Raw genomic sequence first — 17,953 nt, 5'->3', positions numbered from 1 at the left:
GGCACATTGGAAAGGCGTGTGTATCTGACACCATCCTTCTAGCTGAGCATGCTTTTTCACCCTGACCACAGCACACAAGAAATACATGACTCAGAAACACCTATATATGGAAGGGGTCTGTAAACATTCACATTTTTATACTCACTAAGTTTGAGTTGTCATGGGTATTCAAAGAATTGATGTACAGTACATTTTGTAATAAAGTTATTTGTATTTATAATGTATTGATACAGACAGTGCAGCTCTATTTTATAAAATCTAGCATCAAAATATGAATCTGTTTATTGCCAGGTAGTTTACAACATACAAGGAATTTGCTTTTACTGTAATTTATACTATAATTTGCCTTTGACCCATTAGTCTACACAAAACTGTACTAACTGTCCTCAAGACAACATACTGTATATAACTGGATATAAATGAAAGAGTGTAGGGTCCACTATTGCATTCAGAATTTGCAAAGATAATGTACAATGGAGTACAAGCAGAACAGAATGGAGGCAACGATGACCAGGCTGGAGATGGAGGCTAGCGCGTAGATAGACATGCTCTTCTCTGGGGCCGCCCTCACCAAGCAGAGGTGCAGCTCCGGGCACATTTCAGTCTGACACCTGAACGGCCCCTTGTCTAGTTTAGGAAGGTTCCAGTAGAGAAGCACATAGACAAAGCACATCTCCACCACGATACGCATGCCTACGCTGAGCAGGTAGAACCCCAAAGTGTTAGTGTCTTTGTGGAAGTCAATTATCATCACTGTCTCAGGGTCAGCCGCAGCTTCCGGCTCCTCTCTGGTCTTGGCCCGGCTGGACCTTCTCTTCAGGGCCAGCGAGTGGAGGTGGGAGGTGAACAGCTCCATGAGGAGCACTGACAGGAGGAGGAGGACGAACAAGAAGTTCCAGGCCACCACCGCAGGCTTGTCAAAGTGTTTGTTGTAGCAGGCCCGGACGCAAATGTCCCTGGTAGAGTTGCAGCTGAAGTCTGAGTCCAGCTTGGTCCAGGGCAACTGGGCCATGAAAAGAACCACCAGACGCACGCACAAGAAACCGAACCACAGAGAGCGACACTTGTAGGAGGCGGTACTGTCCGCTGCAGTGCGGAGGATAGGGATGAGGCCCGTCACTATGGCAGCCATTGTTAGCACAGCTTTCTCACTGGTCGGTTAGTAATAGAGGAGAGGGGAGTTGGTACAGGACAGGAGCATGCAAAACACCACAAATATATCGTTCATGACATTCAAGACTTAGAAAGCAGAATTAAGTTGAATTTCTAATATTGAAACAATAAGTAACATTCATTCAGCATAGACAAAATATTCCAAATGTGCTGATGGCTGTACTATAGTTTCTGTCAGGTGAGGGTTCTGAACATGACAAAGCTTACCGTTAATACCGTGTCCACAGCCTTGGTTCTCTGACTTCTCTTTGAAAGCGGTCTTGGTCGTGTAAAATGACTTGGTCATCAATGTCAGCTTTAACCATTTCTCACTTTTCAAACTGTTGACTCAACTTAAGTACTTCTCATTTCCCCAGTAGCCTTAGCACCCGCTCAACTGTCAAATTCTCACATTGTACACAGCACATATAAAAGACTAAAGCCGTACATTTTCAAATATCTAATATCTGAGACTAAAACAATATACTTTCAGGAGGAGATTGTGGTGCTTGTACGGTTTCCATAACGACATGCTATGGCGACATGACATACATGATGACATCACGATTGCAGTTATATACTGTACACGAGTGTCTTTCTTCAGGACACATCACACAAAAGGGCACTCCAGTGTCTTTAGGTAAACAATTTACTCAAATACCAATAAGATGTAAGCATACATACCAGAAGTGACCAGAATAGTCCACAGAAAAGAAAAAAACTCATGTGCAAATGTTTTTCAATTCAAAGAGTGTAATATGTTTTTAGACTAAAATGACATGTCATCAAAGCATGAATGATTAGTTTACATGTTGATCAACATGTACAGTATGACATCAATACATTAGTATGAAGAAATAATAACATGAGTTTGAAACCATTTTATAAAATGACAGATCAAAACAGTGAAAATGCTATGAAGTTGCGCCTACTTGGCATCAAAAAAGTTTCTGGAGTGTCATAAAATGACAGATGCCCGATTTCCTGTAGTATAAAACATGATAAACAATATCATAAACAATAAATAATACAGTTTAAATCACATCATATCACCTCATCAAAACAAAGCCTAAACAATGGCTATGGGCAATTAAGAAGCTCTTTCTTTCTTGTAACACTGACCAAACGTGTATAAATAGTCAAGCCTTTGGCTCTAAGGTTTTGTAAAGTCACAAACAAACCATTATTTTTCACAGTTCCTCCTCTTTGTCAATATACACAGGGATGGTCTGAAAGGCGGACACGGGAACAGTCACGGGAACAGCCAGGGTAATGGCGCTGGGTTCAGCAGAGGTTGGCGAGACCTCAATGGGGGGCGGTGGAGAGGGGAGCGGTTCTGTGTGCGCAATGTGTTCCTCCGACAGGGAGGGATTGGGAGCCTGGTCGCGGTGCGTGCGTACGTGCTTGCGGAGATAGGCGGCGAACAGGAAGGCCTTCCCACACTGGGGGCAGCTGTGGGGCTTGTTGGCGGAGTGGATGCGCTGGTGTTTGCGCAGCCCGGCTTTGTTGAGGAAGCCTTTGCCGCAGCTGTGGCAGACGTGCGGCCGGGGCTTGGGGTGCAGCTTCTCGTGCTCCTGCAGGCTGGCCAGCTGTCCGAACTCCGCCTGGCAGGTCGCGCACTGGTGCGGGCCCCGGGGCGGCGCCGCCATGGCGGAGGCCGGGGGCGAGATTGTATGGAGGCTCTCATGGGCCTGCACTTCCTCCCACGTCCCAAACGTGATGCCGCAGTTGGAGCAGGAGAACTGGGGGAGGGTGGCGTGCGAGGGGAAGAGCGGAGCCGAGCCGGGCGCCGACGCGTGTTGCTGCTGCTGCTCCGGCCTCTCTGACAGGTGCGTCCTCTCGTGCTTGCGCAGGCTGGACGAGACCACGAACGACTTGACGCACAGCTGGCACTTGAACGGCCGCTCCCCGGAGTGCACCCGCCGGTGCTTGTTGAGGCTGGAGCGCTCGGCGAACGACTTGCCGCACTCGACGCAGGCGAACGGCCGCAGCCCGGTGTGGACAAGCATGTGGCGCCGCAGGTCCCAGGACGCCACGAACGCCTTGTCGCAGCTCTGGCACTTGTACGGCCGCTGTCCCGAGTGCACGCGCTCGTGCACGGCCAGGTCGGCGGGCTGCCGGAACCTTTTGGAGCATTTGTCGCAGGGGTACGGCTTGAACCCTGAATGCGCCCGCTGATGGCGCCGGAAACTGGAGGGGTCAGAGAACATCTTGCCGCACTGTGGGCAGAGGAAGGGCTTCTCCCCGGAGTGGGTGCGCAGGTGGGACTGGTAGGAGGACAGCTGGGTGAAGCCCTTGCCGCACTGCTCGCATTGGTACGGTTTGCTCTGGGAGTGGATGCGCAGGTGGCAGGCCAGGGAGGAGGAGCGAGAGAAGGCCTTGCCGCAGTCCGAGCACAGATAGGGCTTCTCTCCAGTGTGGGAGCGCTCATGGTTTTTCAGGTCCTTCAGCTCCGTGTAGGTCTTGCCGCACTCGTCACAGGCGTAGGGTCTGTGGCCCTGGTGGTTGCGCCGGTGCTTCCGGTACACAGAGGGGTCGGCGAAACTCTTCCCGCACTCGGCACAGAAGTAGGGCTTCTCGCCCGTGTGCGAGCGCAGATGCACCTTGAGCTTGGAGAGGGTGGGGTAGCACTTGGAGCAATGGGGGCAGGAGAATGGCCGCTCCCCACTGTGCTGCGTCATGTGGATCCTCAAGCAAATGGCCTGCATGAAGGCCTTCCCGCACTCTGTGCAGACAAACGGCTTCTCTCCTGTGTGGGAGCGGCTGTGGTTGCGGAGCTCCGTCGGGGTCTTGTAAGCCTTGTGGCACTCGGGACACTGGAAGCGCCGCTGGGCGGAGTGAGAGCGCTGGTGTTTGGAGAGCTGGGCTCGGCTGGGAAACACTTTGCTACACTGTGTACACGCGTGCTGCTGCTGCTGCTGTCGCTCTTTGCCGTGCGCAGACAGCTTATGGCTCCGCAGGGCTGCGGGGCTGCCGAAGGCCTCCTGACAGGTAGAGCACTTGAAAGAGTGCTTGGCTTTTGGAGGCCGGCCTTTGCCCCTCTTTTTCACAAGTTGCTCCTTCACCACCACCTCCTCCTCCTCTTTAGTCTGGCATCGCCAAACCAATTCGCTGCCAGAGCAGATCAAACAGGAGCTGGCAGTTTCGTCTGGTTCCCAGGCTGCCTCCTCTTTGCTCTCCTCAGCTGGGATGGTGGGTGGAGTGTGCTGCTCTGTGAGGGGTGGGCTACCAGGCTGGGGGGAGGCCATGTTTTGTTTTGTTTTAGAGCAATGCTATTAAAAAAAAAAGGGGGTGGGGGCGAACAAATTTATTAGGTGGTAACATTAGGCTAGGCTACATCAAAGGATTTGTTTTTAGCACTCAAAGCTATCAACATGTTTAGACGACATGCCTCTTCCCCTTGTAAGCATCAATGTTTTTAACATCAAAGCTGAACTCATAATCGAGGAACCTCATGACAGCACCTGAAGACAATGACATCTAGTTCTGAGCTATCTAGTCAATTGAAAGCACACCGGTGGGTGGGGGTAAATCTCAAAATGGCTGGCATTAGGACCTCAGGGACAATACAGCGGGCAAGCTAAACGCTTGTTGTCAAAGGAAGTTGGCATACCTAGCTAGGAGGTTAGCTAGCTGTTAGCTGGAACATTACATTTCGGATCATGCATAAATCGCCTTTTTTCTGGACACCAGCGCGTGATATTAATCAATTCATTAAAAATGGTAGATAACTCATCATGGGTATGATTTGTTAACACAACGTTTCGATCAATTTAACAGTCAAGTGTTCATCTTTCTGGTGCTAGCTTAGTGCTAGTATCTAGCTGGCTGCTCAAAATGGCTGGCTTTAGGACCGGCTGAACAAGCTGTTCACCCACTGCACTAGTGTCATCGCATTGGATGGCTTAACATCTGGTTTTGATTAAGTTTGAATTTTGACATTAAAATAATTTCTCACCTGATTTTTTCTCCTTTTGGTTACGCGAGAATAGGCTGACTGACCAGATTGAATGTCTCCCTAATTACGTTTTACAGTGAACCACCACGACTGATGATGGCTGATTCGGAGAGGGACGGGCTTTAGGACCATGACGACGAAAGCGCTGTTCTCCAGCGTCCAAAAGTGCAGCACTTGCGCGAGTGGAAAACATTTGAGAGAGTTTTAGTTTTGAAGATACGTAATTAATTATTTTTTACCGTCTAATAAATAGTGCATCTTTGGCACTCGTGTGGCAGCCGTATTAATGGTGTTTGACAGTCAGTTGTTTATTTTCAGTAATGGGTGAGATAACTTTGAACTTTCGAATGCTTTTGCTGAATAAAGTCTAGAATTCTAGCTAATGGTTGTAATGAAGGTTGCTGTGCGATGAATAAAAAAAATTGATTTTAGCAATAGTGAAACGAAAGAAAAAGAATCGACGCGACTTTATACTCGAAAATAGGACTTAACTCGGTTTCATTTGCGGAGCTATGGGGGCGTATTTGTGTGGTACACGTTTCCTGTTCCCTAGCAACAAGGGGAGCAGAGCGGAGTCCCGTGTGATCAGATCAGCGGTGATGGGATCACCTGGGTCAGGGGTGATGGGGTCACCTGGGTCACCTGGGTCAGGGATCACCTGGGTCACCTGGGTCAGGGATCACCTGGGTCAGGGTGATGGGATCACCTGGTCACCTGGGCCACCTGGGTCAGGGGTGATGGGATCACCTGGGTCAGGGGTGATGGGATCACCTGGGTCACCTGGGTCAGGGGTCACCTGGGTCTGGGATCACCTGGGTCAGGGGTGATGGGATCACCTGGGTCAGGGATCACCTGGGTCAGGGTGTCACCTGGGTCAGTGTGTCTGAAGATAAAGGCAAACGTGCAGCGACATTGGCTTTTCCTCCTCTCCCTTCCGAACATCGTCTTTCGTTCGATTTTGTTAGGATTCATTGGTTAGTTTGTTCCATCCAACATTCATTATACACACCCCCATTCACTAGCGACGGCTACTGTACTGATATGACCGATACCGAGACACACTTATCCCCGAGAACACACCGAGACAGACTTATTCATTAAATGTGTGTGTTGATTTGGGTTTTGGGCGTGTGACTCCCTCTTTATTGCGATTGTTATGAGCTGGGCGATGTCGTAACAGCACTTCAAGCTGTGTATCAACATTAGACGACGTGCATAATCAGGGAAACGCACGACAGCACCTGAAGTGACATTTGCTCGATGGGTGGGTGGCAATGATGTGGGTGGGTGGGGGCAAGTCTCAAAATGGCTGGCATTAGGACCTCAGAGATGATACAGCGGGCAAGCTAAACGCTTGTCAAAAGAAGTTGCCATACCTAGCTAGTGTTTAGCTAGCTAATGTAAACTGGAACATGATTTACATTTCGTGTCATGCCTAAGGTGCCTTTTGCTGGACACCGACGCGTGATATTAATCAATTTAAAATGCAAGCTAACTCATCACGGATATGATTAACCACAACGTCTATATCCATTGAACAGTCAAGTGTTCATCTTCCTTGTGCTAGCTAGCTAGCTGCCTAAAATGGCTGGCTTTAGGACCCGGCTGAACAAATAACTGTCCGGCCACTGCACTGGTGTCAGCATTGGATGCGTTCTTTTAATACATCCATGATTGGATGACTTAACATCTGGTTTTAGTTTGAACTCTGGTGTGAAAATGTTTTCTCACCTGATTTTCTCTTTTTGGTTAAGCAGTATTGGGCTGAAAGCCTCCCTGCTAATTACGTTTACAGGGAACCACCACGGTTGGTGATGGCTGATGCTTGATATGTTAGCGTTGAGATGCCCTAACGAATGATGTCTACCGTTTAATAAATAGTACATCTTTGGAAGTCGTGTTACCACGTAAATGTGTTCACATCTACGCGTGTGATAGCCGTGTTAATGGGGTTTGGCCATTTGCTTCTATAGCCAGTTGCTTCTAAAAAATAAAATAAAAAGTGAGATGAGAGAAGTTCGAACTTTCCAATGCTTTTGCCGAATCAAGTCTAGAAATCTCGATAATGGCTGTCGTGAAGTTTGCTGTGCGAGGAATGAAAAATTTAGAATTTTAAATTCATTTCACTAGTTAAATGAAAGAAAATCGAATCAACTTTATACTCAAAAATAAGACAGAGCGCTCCGTTGTCATTTACGGAGATACGGGGGCGTATTTGAGTGGTACACATTTCCTGTTCCCTAGCAACAAGAGCAGGAAGTATGTGGAATGGGATGGAAGAAAAAAAAAGACAATTGAGAAAGACTTGTCCTTTAGCTCGCTAGCTAAAGCCGCCTCCGAAACCAAATGTAAATCGCCTACAGAATATGCATCCCCGATCGAAAAAGAATATATTTGGAATGTATTTACAAAAAAAGGTATTTGTTTGGACGTTTAAATCAGCAGATGACAGCTTCTTATGTCCCCACATTGTCTAGCTAGCTTTAGCTTTTTGGTGCAATGTTTGTTTAGCTAAGCATGATGATGCTAGCTAGCAGCTACCTGGTTCTGGGTTCTCTAACCAAGCCATCCCCTGCCAGCTAACTCATGTTATCCCACTTGCTAGGAAGCCAACACAACTTTCTGCACTTGTGTGCGTGTCTCTTTTTGATCGTGAACCATTTGCAGAGCGCTGTCTTTGATAACGCCATTTCCACAAGGCGTTGGTCTCTCGTTTTGTTGGTCTCTCGTTTTGTTGACATAGCTAGCTAGCTCACTGCGATCTAGCAAGCAAGGAAGGAGCTCACGTTATTGTATTAGCTATCTGGACTAGTGGACTTGTTGCAGAATCTAGTTTTGCTGAAATTATTGTGTGAGAGCAGTATTTCTTTAGATCAGATTAATGGTTAGGGTTATTACTATGAGTTGGGTTTGTCGACACGGTAACTAGTTACAGTTAGCTTAGTGAGCGTCACGATAAGGATGCCGAAACTGATCCATAAAAAGTGTTGAAAACTGTCTCGCCAAGTAGTGTAGTTACTAGCACAAGATTACTTTCCCTTTGTCTGTAGTCATTTCGATCACTTTCATTGCTCAGATGTTGAAACCAAGAGATGGGTACATTTATTCCAAGCAGCATAAGGTTACAGCGTTGGCATGAATTTAGGCCAATTTAACAAATGTGTGAATGTGTGAATGTGAGTCTTTATGTTTGGGTCTTGCCAATCATGTTTTAATGCCTTACTGCCCATTACATGTGGCCTTTTCAAACTGGTGAAATTATTAGGTTGATACTTTGGAAGTGCAGATCAACTCAAATAAAGAGTAGCCAAGTTGCCGTTTATGATTGCTGTGCATGTTCAAAAGTATTCTTTAGTTAAAATATTTCTCTCTCCCCCACCCCCCCCACCCCACCCCACAGATTTCACAGTGTGGCTGCATCCAATACCTCTTCAATGGAGTGGTGATGACTTGTCGGATCCCTTTCTTTTGTTGCCTCCCTTGTTGGACCTTACAGATGAATAGGATCCTGTGAGAGAATAGGATCCTGTGAGAGAAGGGGGAGCAGGAAATCTGATGCATTTTTCCTCAAATTATTTATACAAGCTGTATTTAGCTCTAAAAGCTGCAGCACTATCCTGCAATGGCTATGCCAGAGCCAGGCAGGACCAAAGGTTTCCCCTGTAAACACTGTAGCATAGTATGTTCCAGCATGCCAAGTCTGCTGGAACACATGGAAAGTCACTTCCAGCAAGACGAGGATCGCAAGTTCAAATGTGACGAATGTGGACGGGGCTATAGGCACGCAGGTAGCTTGGCTAACCACAAGAAAACCCATGAGGTAGGTTCTTTTCAGTGCCACATATGTCACAGGAATCTCTCAAACGCTTTGGCCCTGAAGAGTCATCTACGGATCCACACGTCGCAGAAGAAATACGCCTGCATAGACTGTGGGAAGGCGTTTCGTCTGGCTAGCCAGTTAGCCACTCATGAGAAGGTCCATCGTTCCAAACAAGCAAAGGGGAGGCCAGGTGAAATGCCAGCCATCGACTTTGCTCCCGTTGAGGACGAAGAAGAATATGAGGATAAGGATTCAGTGCACCTTGAAGACCAAGCAGTCGGTGTATTTGTGGAGCAACAAGAATCAGACTTGGTTAAATCAGAAGATGGACCCAGCGAGGAGGAGGGTGGAGGGGGAGATCGGCCTTTTAAATGTGATCAGTGTGATAAGACCTACAGACACCATGGAAGTCTGATCAATCATCGAAAATCTCACACGGTAGGAATGTTTGAGTGCTCTGTCTGTTTCAAGCAGTTCAGTAATCTGGCTGCTCTTCACAGCCACCAGAGAATTCACAACAAATCCAAAAGTGCACCTGAGGCGGGCTCAAGGGAGGGCACATACAGTGGCACAACACCTGACCAGTTTTCACCCCAAAGCACTGATGCTCCTGTGCATTTCTGTCACCTGTGTCAAGTGTTGTTTCCCAATGACGAAGAGTTCCAGGAACACATCCAAATGCATAATTCTTCATCCATGTCCTTCGGACTCCACGGGGCTTTATCAGAAGACCATAACGTCTCATACGACCGCAGTGTTACACATTCTCCCGACTCAAACTTTTATTCACCCTCCCTAAATGACACACCTTCAATGCCCTTATCAGTGGATAATCATGTGATTTCTAATCAGTCTCATGAGCAGATCAACAATGGCCATCTATACGCGGACCACTCCAGTAATGAAACACCATTCACAATAAACACTCAGGGAGCACCCCCAATCATGGAATCGGATATCCACAACTCTGCCCTAACACTCGCAGAATCTGCTGACGACCTGACTCAGGCCGAAGAGTGTTCAGCTGCTGATTCTGGTGTGCGGCGCTTTAAGTGCCAGATCTGTGGCAAAAGCTACCGGCACGCGGGGAGCCTCATTAACCACAAGAGGTCCCACCAGACGGGCATTTACCAGTGCTCCATCTGCCGCAAGAGCTACCCGCACCTGGCTGCCCTGCGCAGCCACCTCCGCATCCACAAGGCCCAACCATCCTCCTTTAACCTCAGCTCTGACGGAGACTGGCTCTCTCCTGAGCCCCTGACACTTGAGAACCAGCAGGACTGCTTTCCCTCACCGGAGGAGGAGGATGCCAGCGGTATCGTTGCCCTTGCTCAGGAGAATGCTGGCGAACTCAGCAACGGAGTCTCGTACCACCACGAGCAGTTTGACTCTGGCTTTCCCCAGGACAGAACTGTGCACCTACCTCACAATGAGCACCTGATGGACAGCCACATGTGTGCAGACTGTGGTGAGACATTCGCAGATATTGCAGGGATCAAGTCCCACATGTGCCCACTGCTTCAGCAGCAACAGCAGCATGAAGCCATCTCAGATGACTATAATGGCAACATTGACTTCCAAGACACTAATGGCCAGTGCGCCATAGGAAACCCAGGGGACCATATGGCATTTCAAGGACTCAATGGTGGCCATGATCAAAGGTACTTTGGCGAGCAAAGTTTCCATGAAGATTTGAATAGCGAGCAGTTAAATGGCGGTGAAGATGGGGACGATGAAGAGGACGATGATGACGATGGAGAGCTCTATCAGTGCTCAGTGTGTGGGAACCGCTACACGAATATGAGGGCTCTGAGGAACCATCTTCGTGGCCACACTCAATCCCATGGTACTCCTGCAAGCTCCGGGCCATCCTCCATGTCCTCCCTGGAGGACGAGAGAGAAGAGGATCCAGGAGAGAGACCGCAGACAGATGGTGCTCTGATTATCTGCAGTACTTGTGGAGAGAGTTTTACCAAGAAGCAAGACCTTCTTGCCCACCAGCTTCTCCATGATAAAGCGGCAGTAGATGATGTGAATATGGACGGGAGAGATCAAGCCAGGCCAAAGGATGAGAGCCAAAGCATCATCTGTGGGAATTGTGGCATATTTTGCACTAGTTACCATCATCTAGAAACCCACCATTGTTCTGCCATGGCAAAAGTTGAGTCAGGCGTTAATAATTGCGATGAAATTTTAAAATCTGAAACCACCGGTGACACCATTGACAGACACATGAAAGAGAATGTAGACAATGGAGATCGTCAGTACAAGTGTGATCAGTGTGGTCGGTCATACAGACATGCTGGCTCCCTGCTCAACCACAAAAAGTCACACAAGACGGGAGTGTTCCGGTGCTTTGTTTGCCAGAAGCGCTTCTACAATCTACTTGCCCTCAAAAACCACCAGAGGACACACTTTGATGTTAAAAGGTAATTTAAGTTAATTCCATTTACTCATGTTATTCAGCTGATTCTTTCTGTTTAGACTCCCATTTTCACCTGAAAAGCCATAGTATAATGGATAGTGACATGCAGATTATGCATTTGATACGTTTTTTTTTTTTTCTTTCTCCAAAGAAATCCTAAATTATTAATGTTCTTTGTACAGAAAATTAGTTGTTGACCATGCAGTAGATTGTATGCAATGCTAAAGAATGCTGGTATAGGACAATATTGCCTATACACAGTTGGTATTGTTGACATTGCAGGTATTTTGGCATCACACCTTCATTCATTCTGTAGAATGTTCTTTGCTTTGTAAACAGGATTAACCGTACGCTTTGTTTTCTCTGCCAGGCATACTTGCCACGAGTGTGGGAAAGCCTTCAAAATCCAGAAGCAACTATTGAACCACCTAAGAATACACAAGGAGAACCAAGCCAAAATCCAGGAACTCAACGACCAGATCCAGGCCCTCATGCAGATGAATGGGACGGGGTCAGAGGGCAGTATGCGCTCGGTAAATACGAATGCCAATCAAGCCTCCACCTCCTCAGGCAGAAGACGACGCAGCGTGGCGGGAAGTCAAAAGGCAAAGTCCGAGGCTGGGCTGAAATCTGAGGTGACCGGGGACCCTCGCCCTTACTCCTGTGACCAATGTGGACGAACCTACCGCCACGCAGGAAGTCTGGTCAACCACAAGAACTCTCACAAGACGGGTGAATACTACTGCTCCATTTGTAACAACACCTATTCCAACCAGCTGGCTATGAAGAACCACTTGCGCATTCACTTCGCATTGAAGAAGCACTGCTGTCAGGACTGCGGGAAAGGTTTCAGGGTAAAGAGGCAGTTGTCTAACCATATCTGCGCCCACCTCAAAAAGAATATGACAGGAGGGTTGAGGGGAAAGAGTCGGCAACAAACTAAAAACTTCAAATGTAAAGAATGTGGTCTGGCCTTTATCTCCGCCGATCATCTGGCTGCTCACATCTGTGACAGCAACGGCAGACAGACAGACAGGTCCTTGAAAAAGGAGGAACGGCCGTTCACGTGCAACATATGTAACCGTAGTTACCGCCACGCGGGCAGCCTCCTGAATCACAAGAACACCCACAAGACGGGTCACTTCAGCTGCACCGTCTGCTCCAAGCCCTTCACCAATCCCATGGCGTTGCGCAACCACACGCGCATCCACACACAGAAGAAGAAGTACGTGTGCCTCACGTGCGGGAAGGCGTTCCGACTGGCCAGTATCCTCCACAACCACCAGAAGGTCCACAATCGGGTGGCCAGCCACTTCAGCTGCCCTGCCTGTGGGAAGAGTTTCCAGGGCAAGTCTGGTCTGAAGAGGCACCGCTGCCAGAGGGGGCGCGATAACAACCAGTCACGAGCCAGGACCCATCAAGCAGAGGGTGGAGACAAGTGCTTCATGTGAGTGACTGTCCCATAACTCAATTAACTATGCGAGTCACAAAGTTTCACTTTTCTGTGGGTAATGTTCCATTTCATGCTTATATAATCTTAGATTCATTATTTCCTGCCTGATTATTGTATTTGAAATGTTCTTATACTGCGTTATAAACGTCACACGCTTTCTTATCGCGTTCGAAATATTAACCCTTGTGATTATGTTCATGTTGACTGACCCACTCCAAGTGAAATTAGCCGTGTGCAAATCTGTTCACGCCGAGGAACTAAATGAGAATTTCCTCGCCGCAGGTGTGACCTGTGTGGACGCTCCTACCGCCACGCCGGTTCCCTGCTCAACCACAAGAAGACCCACTCTGAAAACCTCCACCACTGCAGCATGTGCCTGCAGACCTTCCCGGACCCCCTCACCCTGCAGATCCACTCCCAGATGAAGCGGCACTGCTGCCCCGAGTGCGGCAAGACCTTCTGCCTGGTGGCCCACCTGCAGAGCCACATGGAGGTGCACAAGAAGGACAGGACCCTGGTCTGTAGCCCCTGCCAGCAGAGCTTCCCCAGCGCGGCCAGCTACCAGCAGCACCAGGACCTGCACCACCGGCCACAAGGCCACTACCAGCAGCAGCAGCAGCAGCACGACATGGCCGGGGCCGTCCACATGCAGAGTGACCTGGGCTGGGCTTCCTCAGGGATGGACGACCAAACCATGGGGCTCCAGGGGATGCCCAAACTGGTGCCAGCGTTCGCCCACATGCACGGTGGCGGCGGCGGCATGGACCCCGAGCCGCAGGAGATCCTGGAGGCTCACGGGGCCGTGGAGGAGAAGAGCCACGTCTGCGAGCACTGCGGCCGCACCTACCGGCATGCCGGCTCCCTGCTCAACCACAAGAACAGCCACAAGACGGGCTCCTTCTTCTGCTCCGTCTGCCAGAAGGAGTTCACCAACCTGATGGCCCTCAAGAACCACCGGCGCATCCACACCGAGCCCAAGCGCTACCAGTGCCCAGAGTGCGGCAAGGCCTTCCGGGTGTCCACACAGCTCATCTGCCACCGGAGGATCCACACCAAGGAGAAGCCCTTCTCCTGCCTGCTGTGCGACAAGCGCTTCTCCAGCAAGTCCAACCTGCGGCACCACCAGAAGATGCACCAGAGCCCGCAGGCCTACGAGTCCTCCTTCGGCATGGACGCTAACGCCTTCATGGACTTGGACATGAGCTCTTTTCTCTGAGGAAAGGGCTTTCGAATAATTCAACTAGACAGAATGGTTCTATTATCAGTTTTGCCGTCCCTGGCTGGTCCTCTCCTCCTATCAATAATTGTAAAGCAAGATATTTTTCCAGAACTTTCCCCTAGAAAGTGTTTTCAGTCTTGATAAGGATCCCTTTGAAGCTGCCTCACACCCATTTTGTTTTTGTCAATTATTTGTGGTTGTAGTTAAGACTGGTGAAAGGACTTCTAATCTTACCTCTAACATTGAGACACTGTAACAATGTCTGACAGGCTGCGATGCCTGTTTAGAACTCTATAGATTTGAATGTTTTCCATGGAGTGCACAAAATTATGGCATCATCAACTACTGACAGAGCCACGTAACTCCATTCATTCCTTTCTCATGGACTCACAAATCAACCAAAGCAAACATGACAGGTAACTGCTTTCACCATGTCCCACGCGACATCTTCATCTACATATGGATGATGATGATGATGATTTTCTTTTTTATGAGCAAGTGCTGTTCTAAGAATGGTAATTTCCTCTCTTGATACTGTATGTGTTCAGTGCCTCCATAAGTTCCTTTCTCTGCTGTGCTCAAAACACTTGTATTTGGGCCTGTTATATTTTACCCTTGAGTTCTGTTGTCAGCATTGCCATAAGGTTGGGTGGACTGCTCAATTTGACTTTGAGCAGTTCATTGTACATGGTACCGGTATCTTGTACATATGACAAATAAACATCCTTGAATCCTTTGTGCGGTGGTGTCACCGAGGGCCACCCTCTAAGTCAGGGAGGAGATGCTGTACCTCTGGGCCTATCCAGAGCATGTTAGGAAAAGGTATTTACTGTAATCATAATCAAGTAGGTGGTTTAAATATTTTAGTTCATCTGAATGGCATTGTATGCTAAAATGGACGTATTTAATAATTTATTTCCTGTTCTATTCATTTTATTTTAACCTGTGTATACCTTATTAGAAAGCGGTCTTTATGAATGTTAAAACTTGTAAAAGAAACTGTATAAGATATGTAGCATTTGGGGAAATCCATCAGTGTATCTTATGATTTCATAATATTCAATTGGATCAACTCTACTGCTAGGAATGCGTTAGCCAAGGATGATGGTTGTGACAGGCAGCCCTCAGGTTTCTTCACCTTAAGAAGGAAGCTGCCAGACCTGGAGAACATTGTAGATAATCATCAGTGTCTGAATTCGGCATGATATTTTTCACGTGTGTCATTTCATTTTCATTTTCATTCATCTTCTCGCTCAAGTGAGAGTTCTAGCCTTCCTTATCCTTCATCCCTCCTGGATAGATTTGATGCTCAGATGTTTCCTCGCCCTCACACGTCGCATGCTTTTGACTTTTTAAGTAATCTCCTTTCTGATCAAAAGCATTCATTATGTTGAAGTGCCAGTGCCTAAATTGTGAGTCAAAGGTGTAGCAATTATCTAGTGTGAAATTCCTCTCGCTCTAGAAAACACAGAAAATGTATATTTGATTTATTGATTATATTATTTCTGTTGAAGATCAAGTTTAAAGGTTTCTTCTCCCACATTGTAGAACATGGTCATCATTCCATTGGTTGGTTACTTGAGAAAAAAATGGTTTGGGTACATTTTTGTGTGATAACCTTATATGTGCACTTAACAGAATTTAATCCTAGTTTTCACTTACGTTTTGAAGAAAGAAAAAAAAAAACAGAATAAAGGTGTCAAATCTTGACACAATGTTGCATCTTTGACTGGGACTACACAGGGCTTTGTCAGAGAGGGGGTCATTTAGTATTATAATAAGATTTGTCACTAAGATATGCTTTTTCTTGCTTTAATGCCTTGTTCTACACATTTCATATATTATGAATTGTAAATAAACCTGTGAGCAGTAAATGTATGAAATACCTCATGAGGAGCCTTGCCAATACAGCATCCAGAGATTTAAATGTCTCAGTTTATTTAGAGAAATTGACTCAACTGAAAACCTACTAATACACTGTAGCCATGCCAACCTTTAAACTGATCCATTATCTGAGCATACTAACGATCAATTATGAATCATCAACTCCAGTTTCATTCAAATTGTCTAAGAACTGTTTGGTAAGGATTGTATTCTCTTCAGTGCTTATTTAAGAGAAAGGGGCATTGTTTTATCTCTGCCTCATAATAAACACCTCAAATTCTAATTGCACAGGGGCTGTAGGAACATGTAGCCTGAATTGTCACCTAGTTTAAAGCAATATGTTGATTTATTAGAACTGTTTACTGCCCATGCTTTCAAGTACAGTGTTGTCCGTGTTAAATGTTTTTCCATCTTTATGTTTTGGAAACTTGTCATATTGTTGTCTGACCATTCAAATGTATATCAGGTACAATGACGTCTTATTCAATTCTCCTATACATACAAATGCAACTCGCACAAGTAGTTCTTAAATATATAAAGTATATAAGACAAGGAACTTTATTTAATGATACAATTGGAAATGGCTTAAAAATTTGCCAATGTCTTAGCATACATTTTCCAACAAGCGTATTTAAATTCCATCATTTTGAATTTCCTACAACAATGTATTTTCATACACCATGGTTACAAATGTCCAGCATAGTAGTCTGTCTCAGATCCTTACCATTGTCTGCATAATTAACATTATTCCTTTTGGCACTTATTTTATGTACACGTTTTTTTGTCATCATAGCCTTGTACATGTGTAATGTGTCTCTCAGAGCTCTGTAAATAATGGAATGGAACATCAGTTGTGTTTTCTGTACATTCAGAGCAGGATTATCTTCCACATGAGGAAACAACTGCTAGATTAGCTATTGCGTAATAAACAAAGCATATACCACACATCTCATTTCATTGATTTTTTTAATGTTCAGAAACTGTCTGCTCAATATTTAATTCATATTTATATAAACCTGTATATATTTTGTCACTTTGAAACGTAGATTTTTACTTCTTTGTTAGTACTCTGAACTAAGTAATTAGAATATAAACACATTTGGAAAATTAGTTGTTGAAATTAAATGATGGATAAATATGGTGTTGTTTTCTTCATTTCTTGCATTGTCGGTGAGGAATAGCCCCTACAGATTGGATACTTGTGGTGCTCCAAGGTAGAAATGCTCACTGCTGGGACAATAGCTACATATTGCCTTCTCACTGGCCTGGTGCAAATTTCACCATACACATTCAGAGGCGGCCGTGCCTCAGGAGGTAGAGCAGGTCGAAGTGTCCTTTGGAAAGACACTGAACCCCAATGAGCATGCTACCTTGCATCGCAGCTGCCGCCATTGGTGTGTGAATGAGAGGACATTGTAAAGCGCTTTGGAGAAAAGCGCTATATAAGTACAGTACATTTACATTCCTAAAATGTAATGTTTCCCGAAAAGTCATCTTAAGCCAGCTTAACAATTGAAGTCATATTATATGACACACATTAAAAGGCCAATACATCATTTCTGTTTAATGTAATGCTAATACAATACGCCATACCACTTTATAGAAGTATGTTTATTCAGAAAATATGCTGAGTACACAAAAGTTCAAATATTAACCTAACCACAAGAAAAAACACACTAGACCTACTCTAAAAGTGTTAGTTATTGCTCAGTTACTGTTCAGCTGGTGTCAGAAGTTTTAAAAACCTTCACTGGGGTTCTTTGAACAATCTCCATACATAAAGCTTTTATTTCACCTGCATATCATAAAAGAAATAAATAACAAATAGATTTATGTAGGCCTATAGCCTATATATTTATATAAAAGATCTGTAAGAAAACTGAAAATGCCATTTTGTTGCTGGTGGTAATGAACTTGACCTACAGTATACTGTACAGTACTACATAGTACTCAGAATGTGTTTGTAAAAGATTTTGTCGGTATATAAAATATCTCAACATTCAGCCCTTCAGATTCGCTTGACACAGCCGTGTTCCAAGTTA

The 17,953-nt window shown here is 46.1% G+C and overlaps 2 protein-coding genes across 2 annotated transcripts; one reads left to right on the top strand and one right to left on the bottom strand.

Annotated features, from left to right (window-relative positions):
• Nucleotides 1-448: 448 nt before the first annotated feature.
• gjz1 (gap junction protein zeta 1) lies at nucleotides 449-1,132 on the bottom strand (the record flags this gene model as incomplete). The annotated part of the gene is made up of 1 exon (XM_084456545.1): nucleotides 449-1,132. One exon carries the CDS (start codon nucleotides 1,130-1,132, stop codon nucleotides 449-451), a length of 684 nt encoding a protein of 227 aa, XP_084312671.1.
• Nucleotides 1,133-7,392: 6,260 nt separating this feature from the next.
• Nucleotides 7,393-16,939, top strand: znf646 (zinc finger protein 646). Its single transcript, XM_084456216.1, has 4 exons — nucleotides 7,393-7,527; nucleotides 8,511-11,359; nucleotides 11,726-12,802; nucleotides 13,091-16,939. Exons 2-4 carry the CDS (start codon nucleotides 8,733-8,735, stop codon nucleotides 14,022-14,024), a joined length of 4,638 nt encoding a protein of 1,545 aa, XP_084312342.1. The 5' UTR covers nucleotides 7,393-7,527; nucleotides 8,511-8,732; the 3' UTR covers nucleotides 14,025-16,939.
• The last annotated feature ends 1,014 nt before the right edge of the window (nucleotides 16,940-17,953 follow it).

The sequence above is a fragment of the Borostomias antarcticus genome, assembly GCF_949987555.1.
Source record: "Borostomias antarcticus genome assembly, chromosome: 22".
NCBI lineage: Eukaryota > Metazoa > Chordata > Actinopteri > Stomiiformes > Stomiidae > Borostomias > Borostomias antarcticus.
The sequence above is the reverse complement of the archived record's forward strand: the minus strand, read 5'-3'. Positions and strand labels throughout refer to the sequence as shown.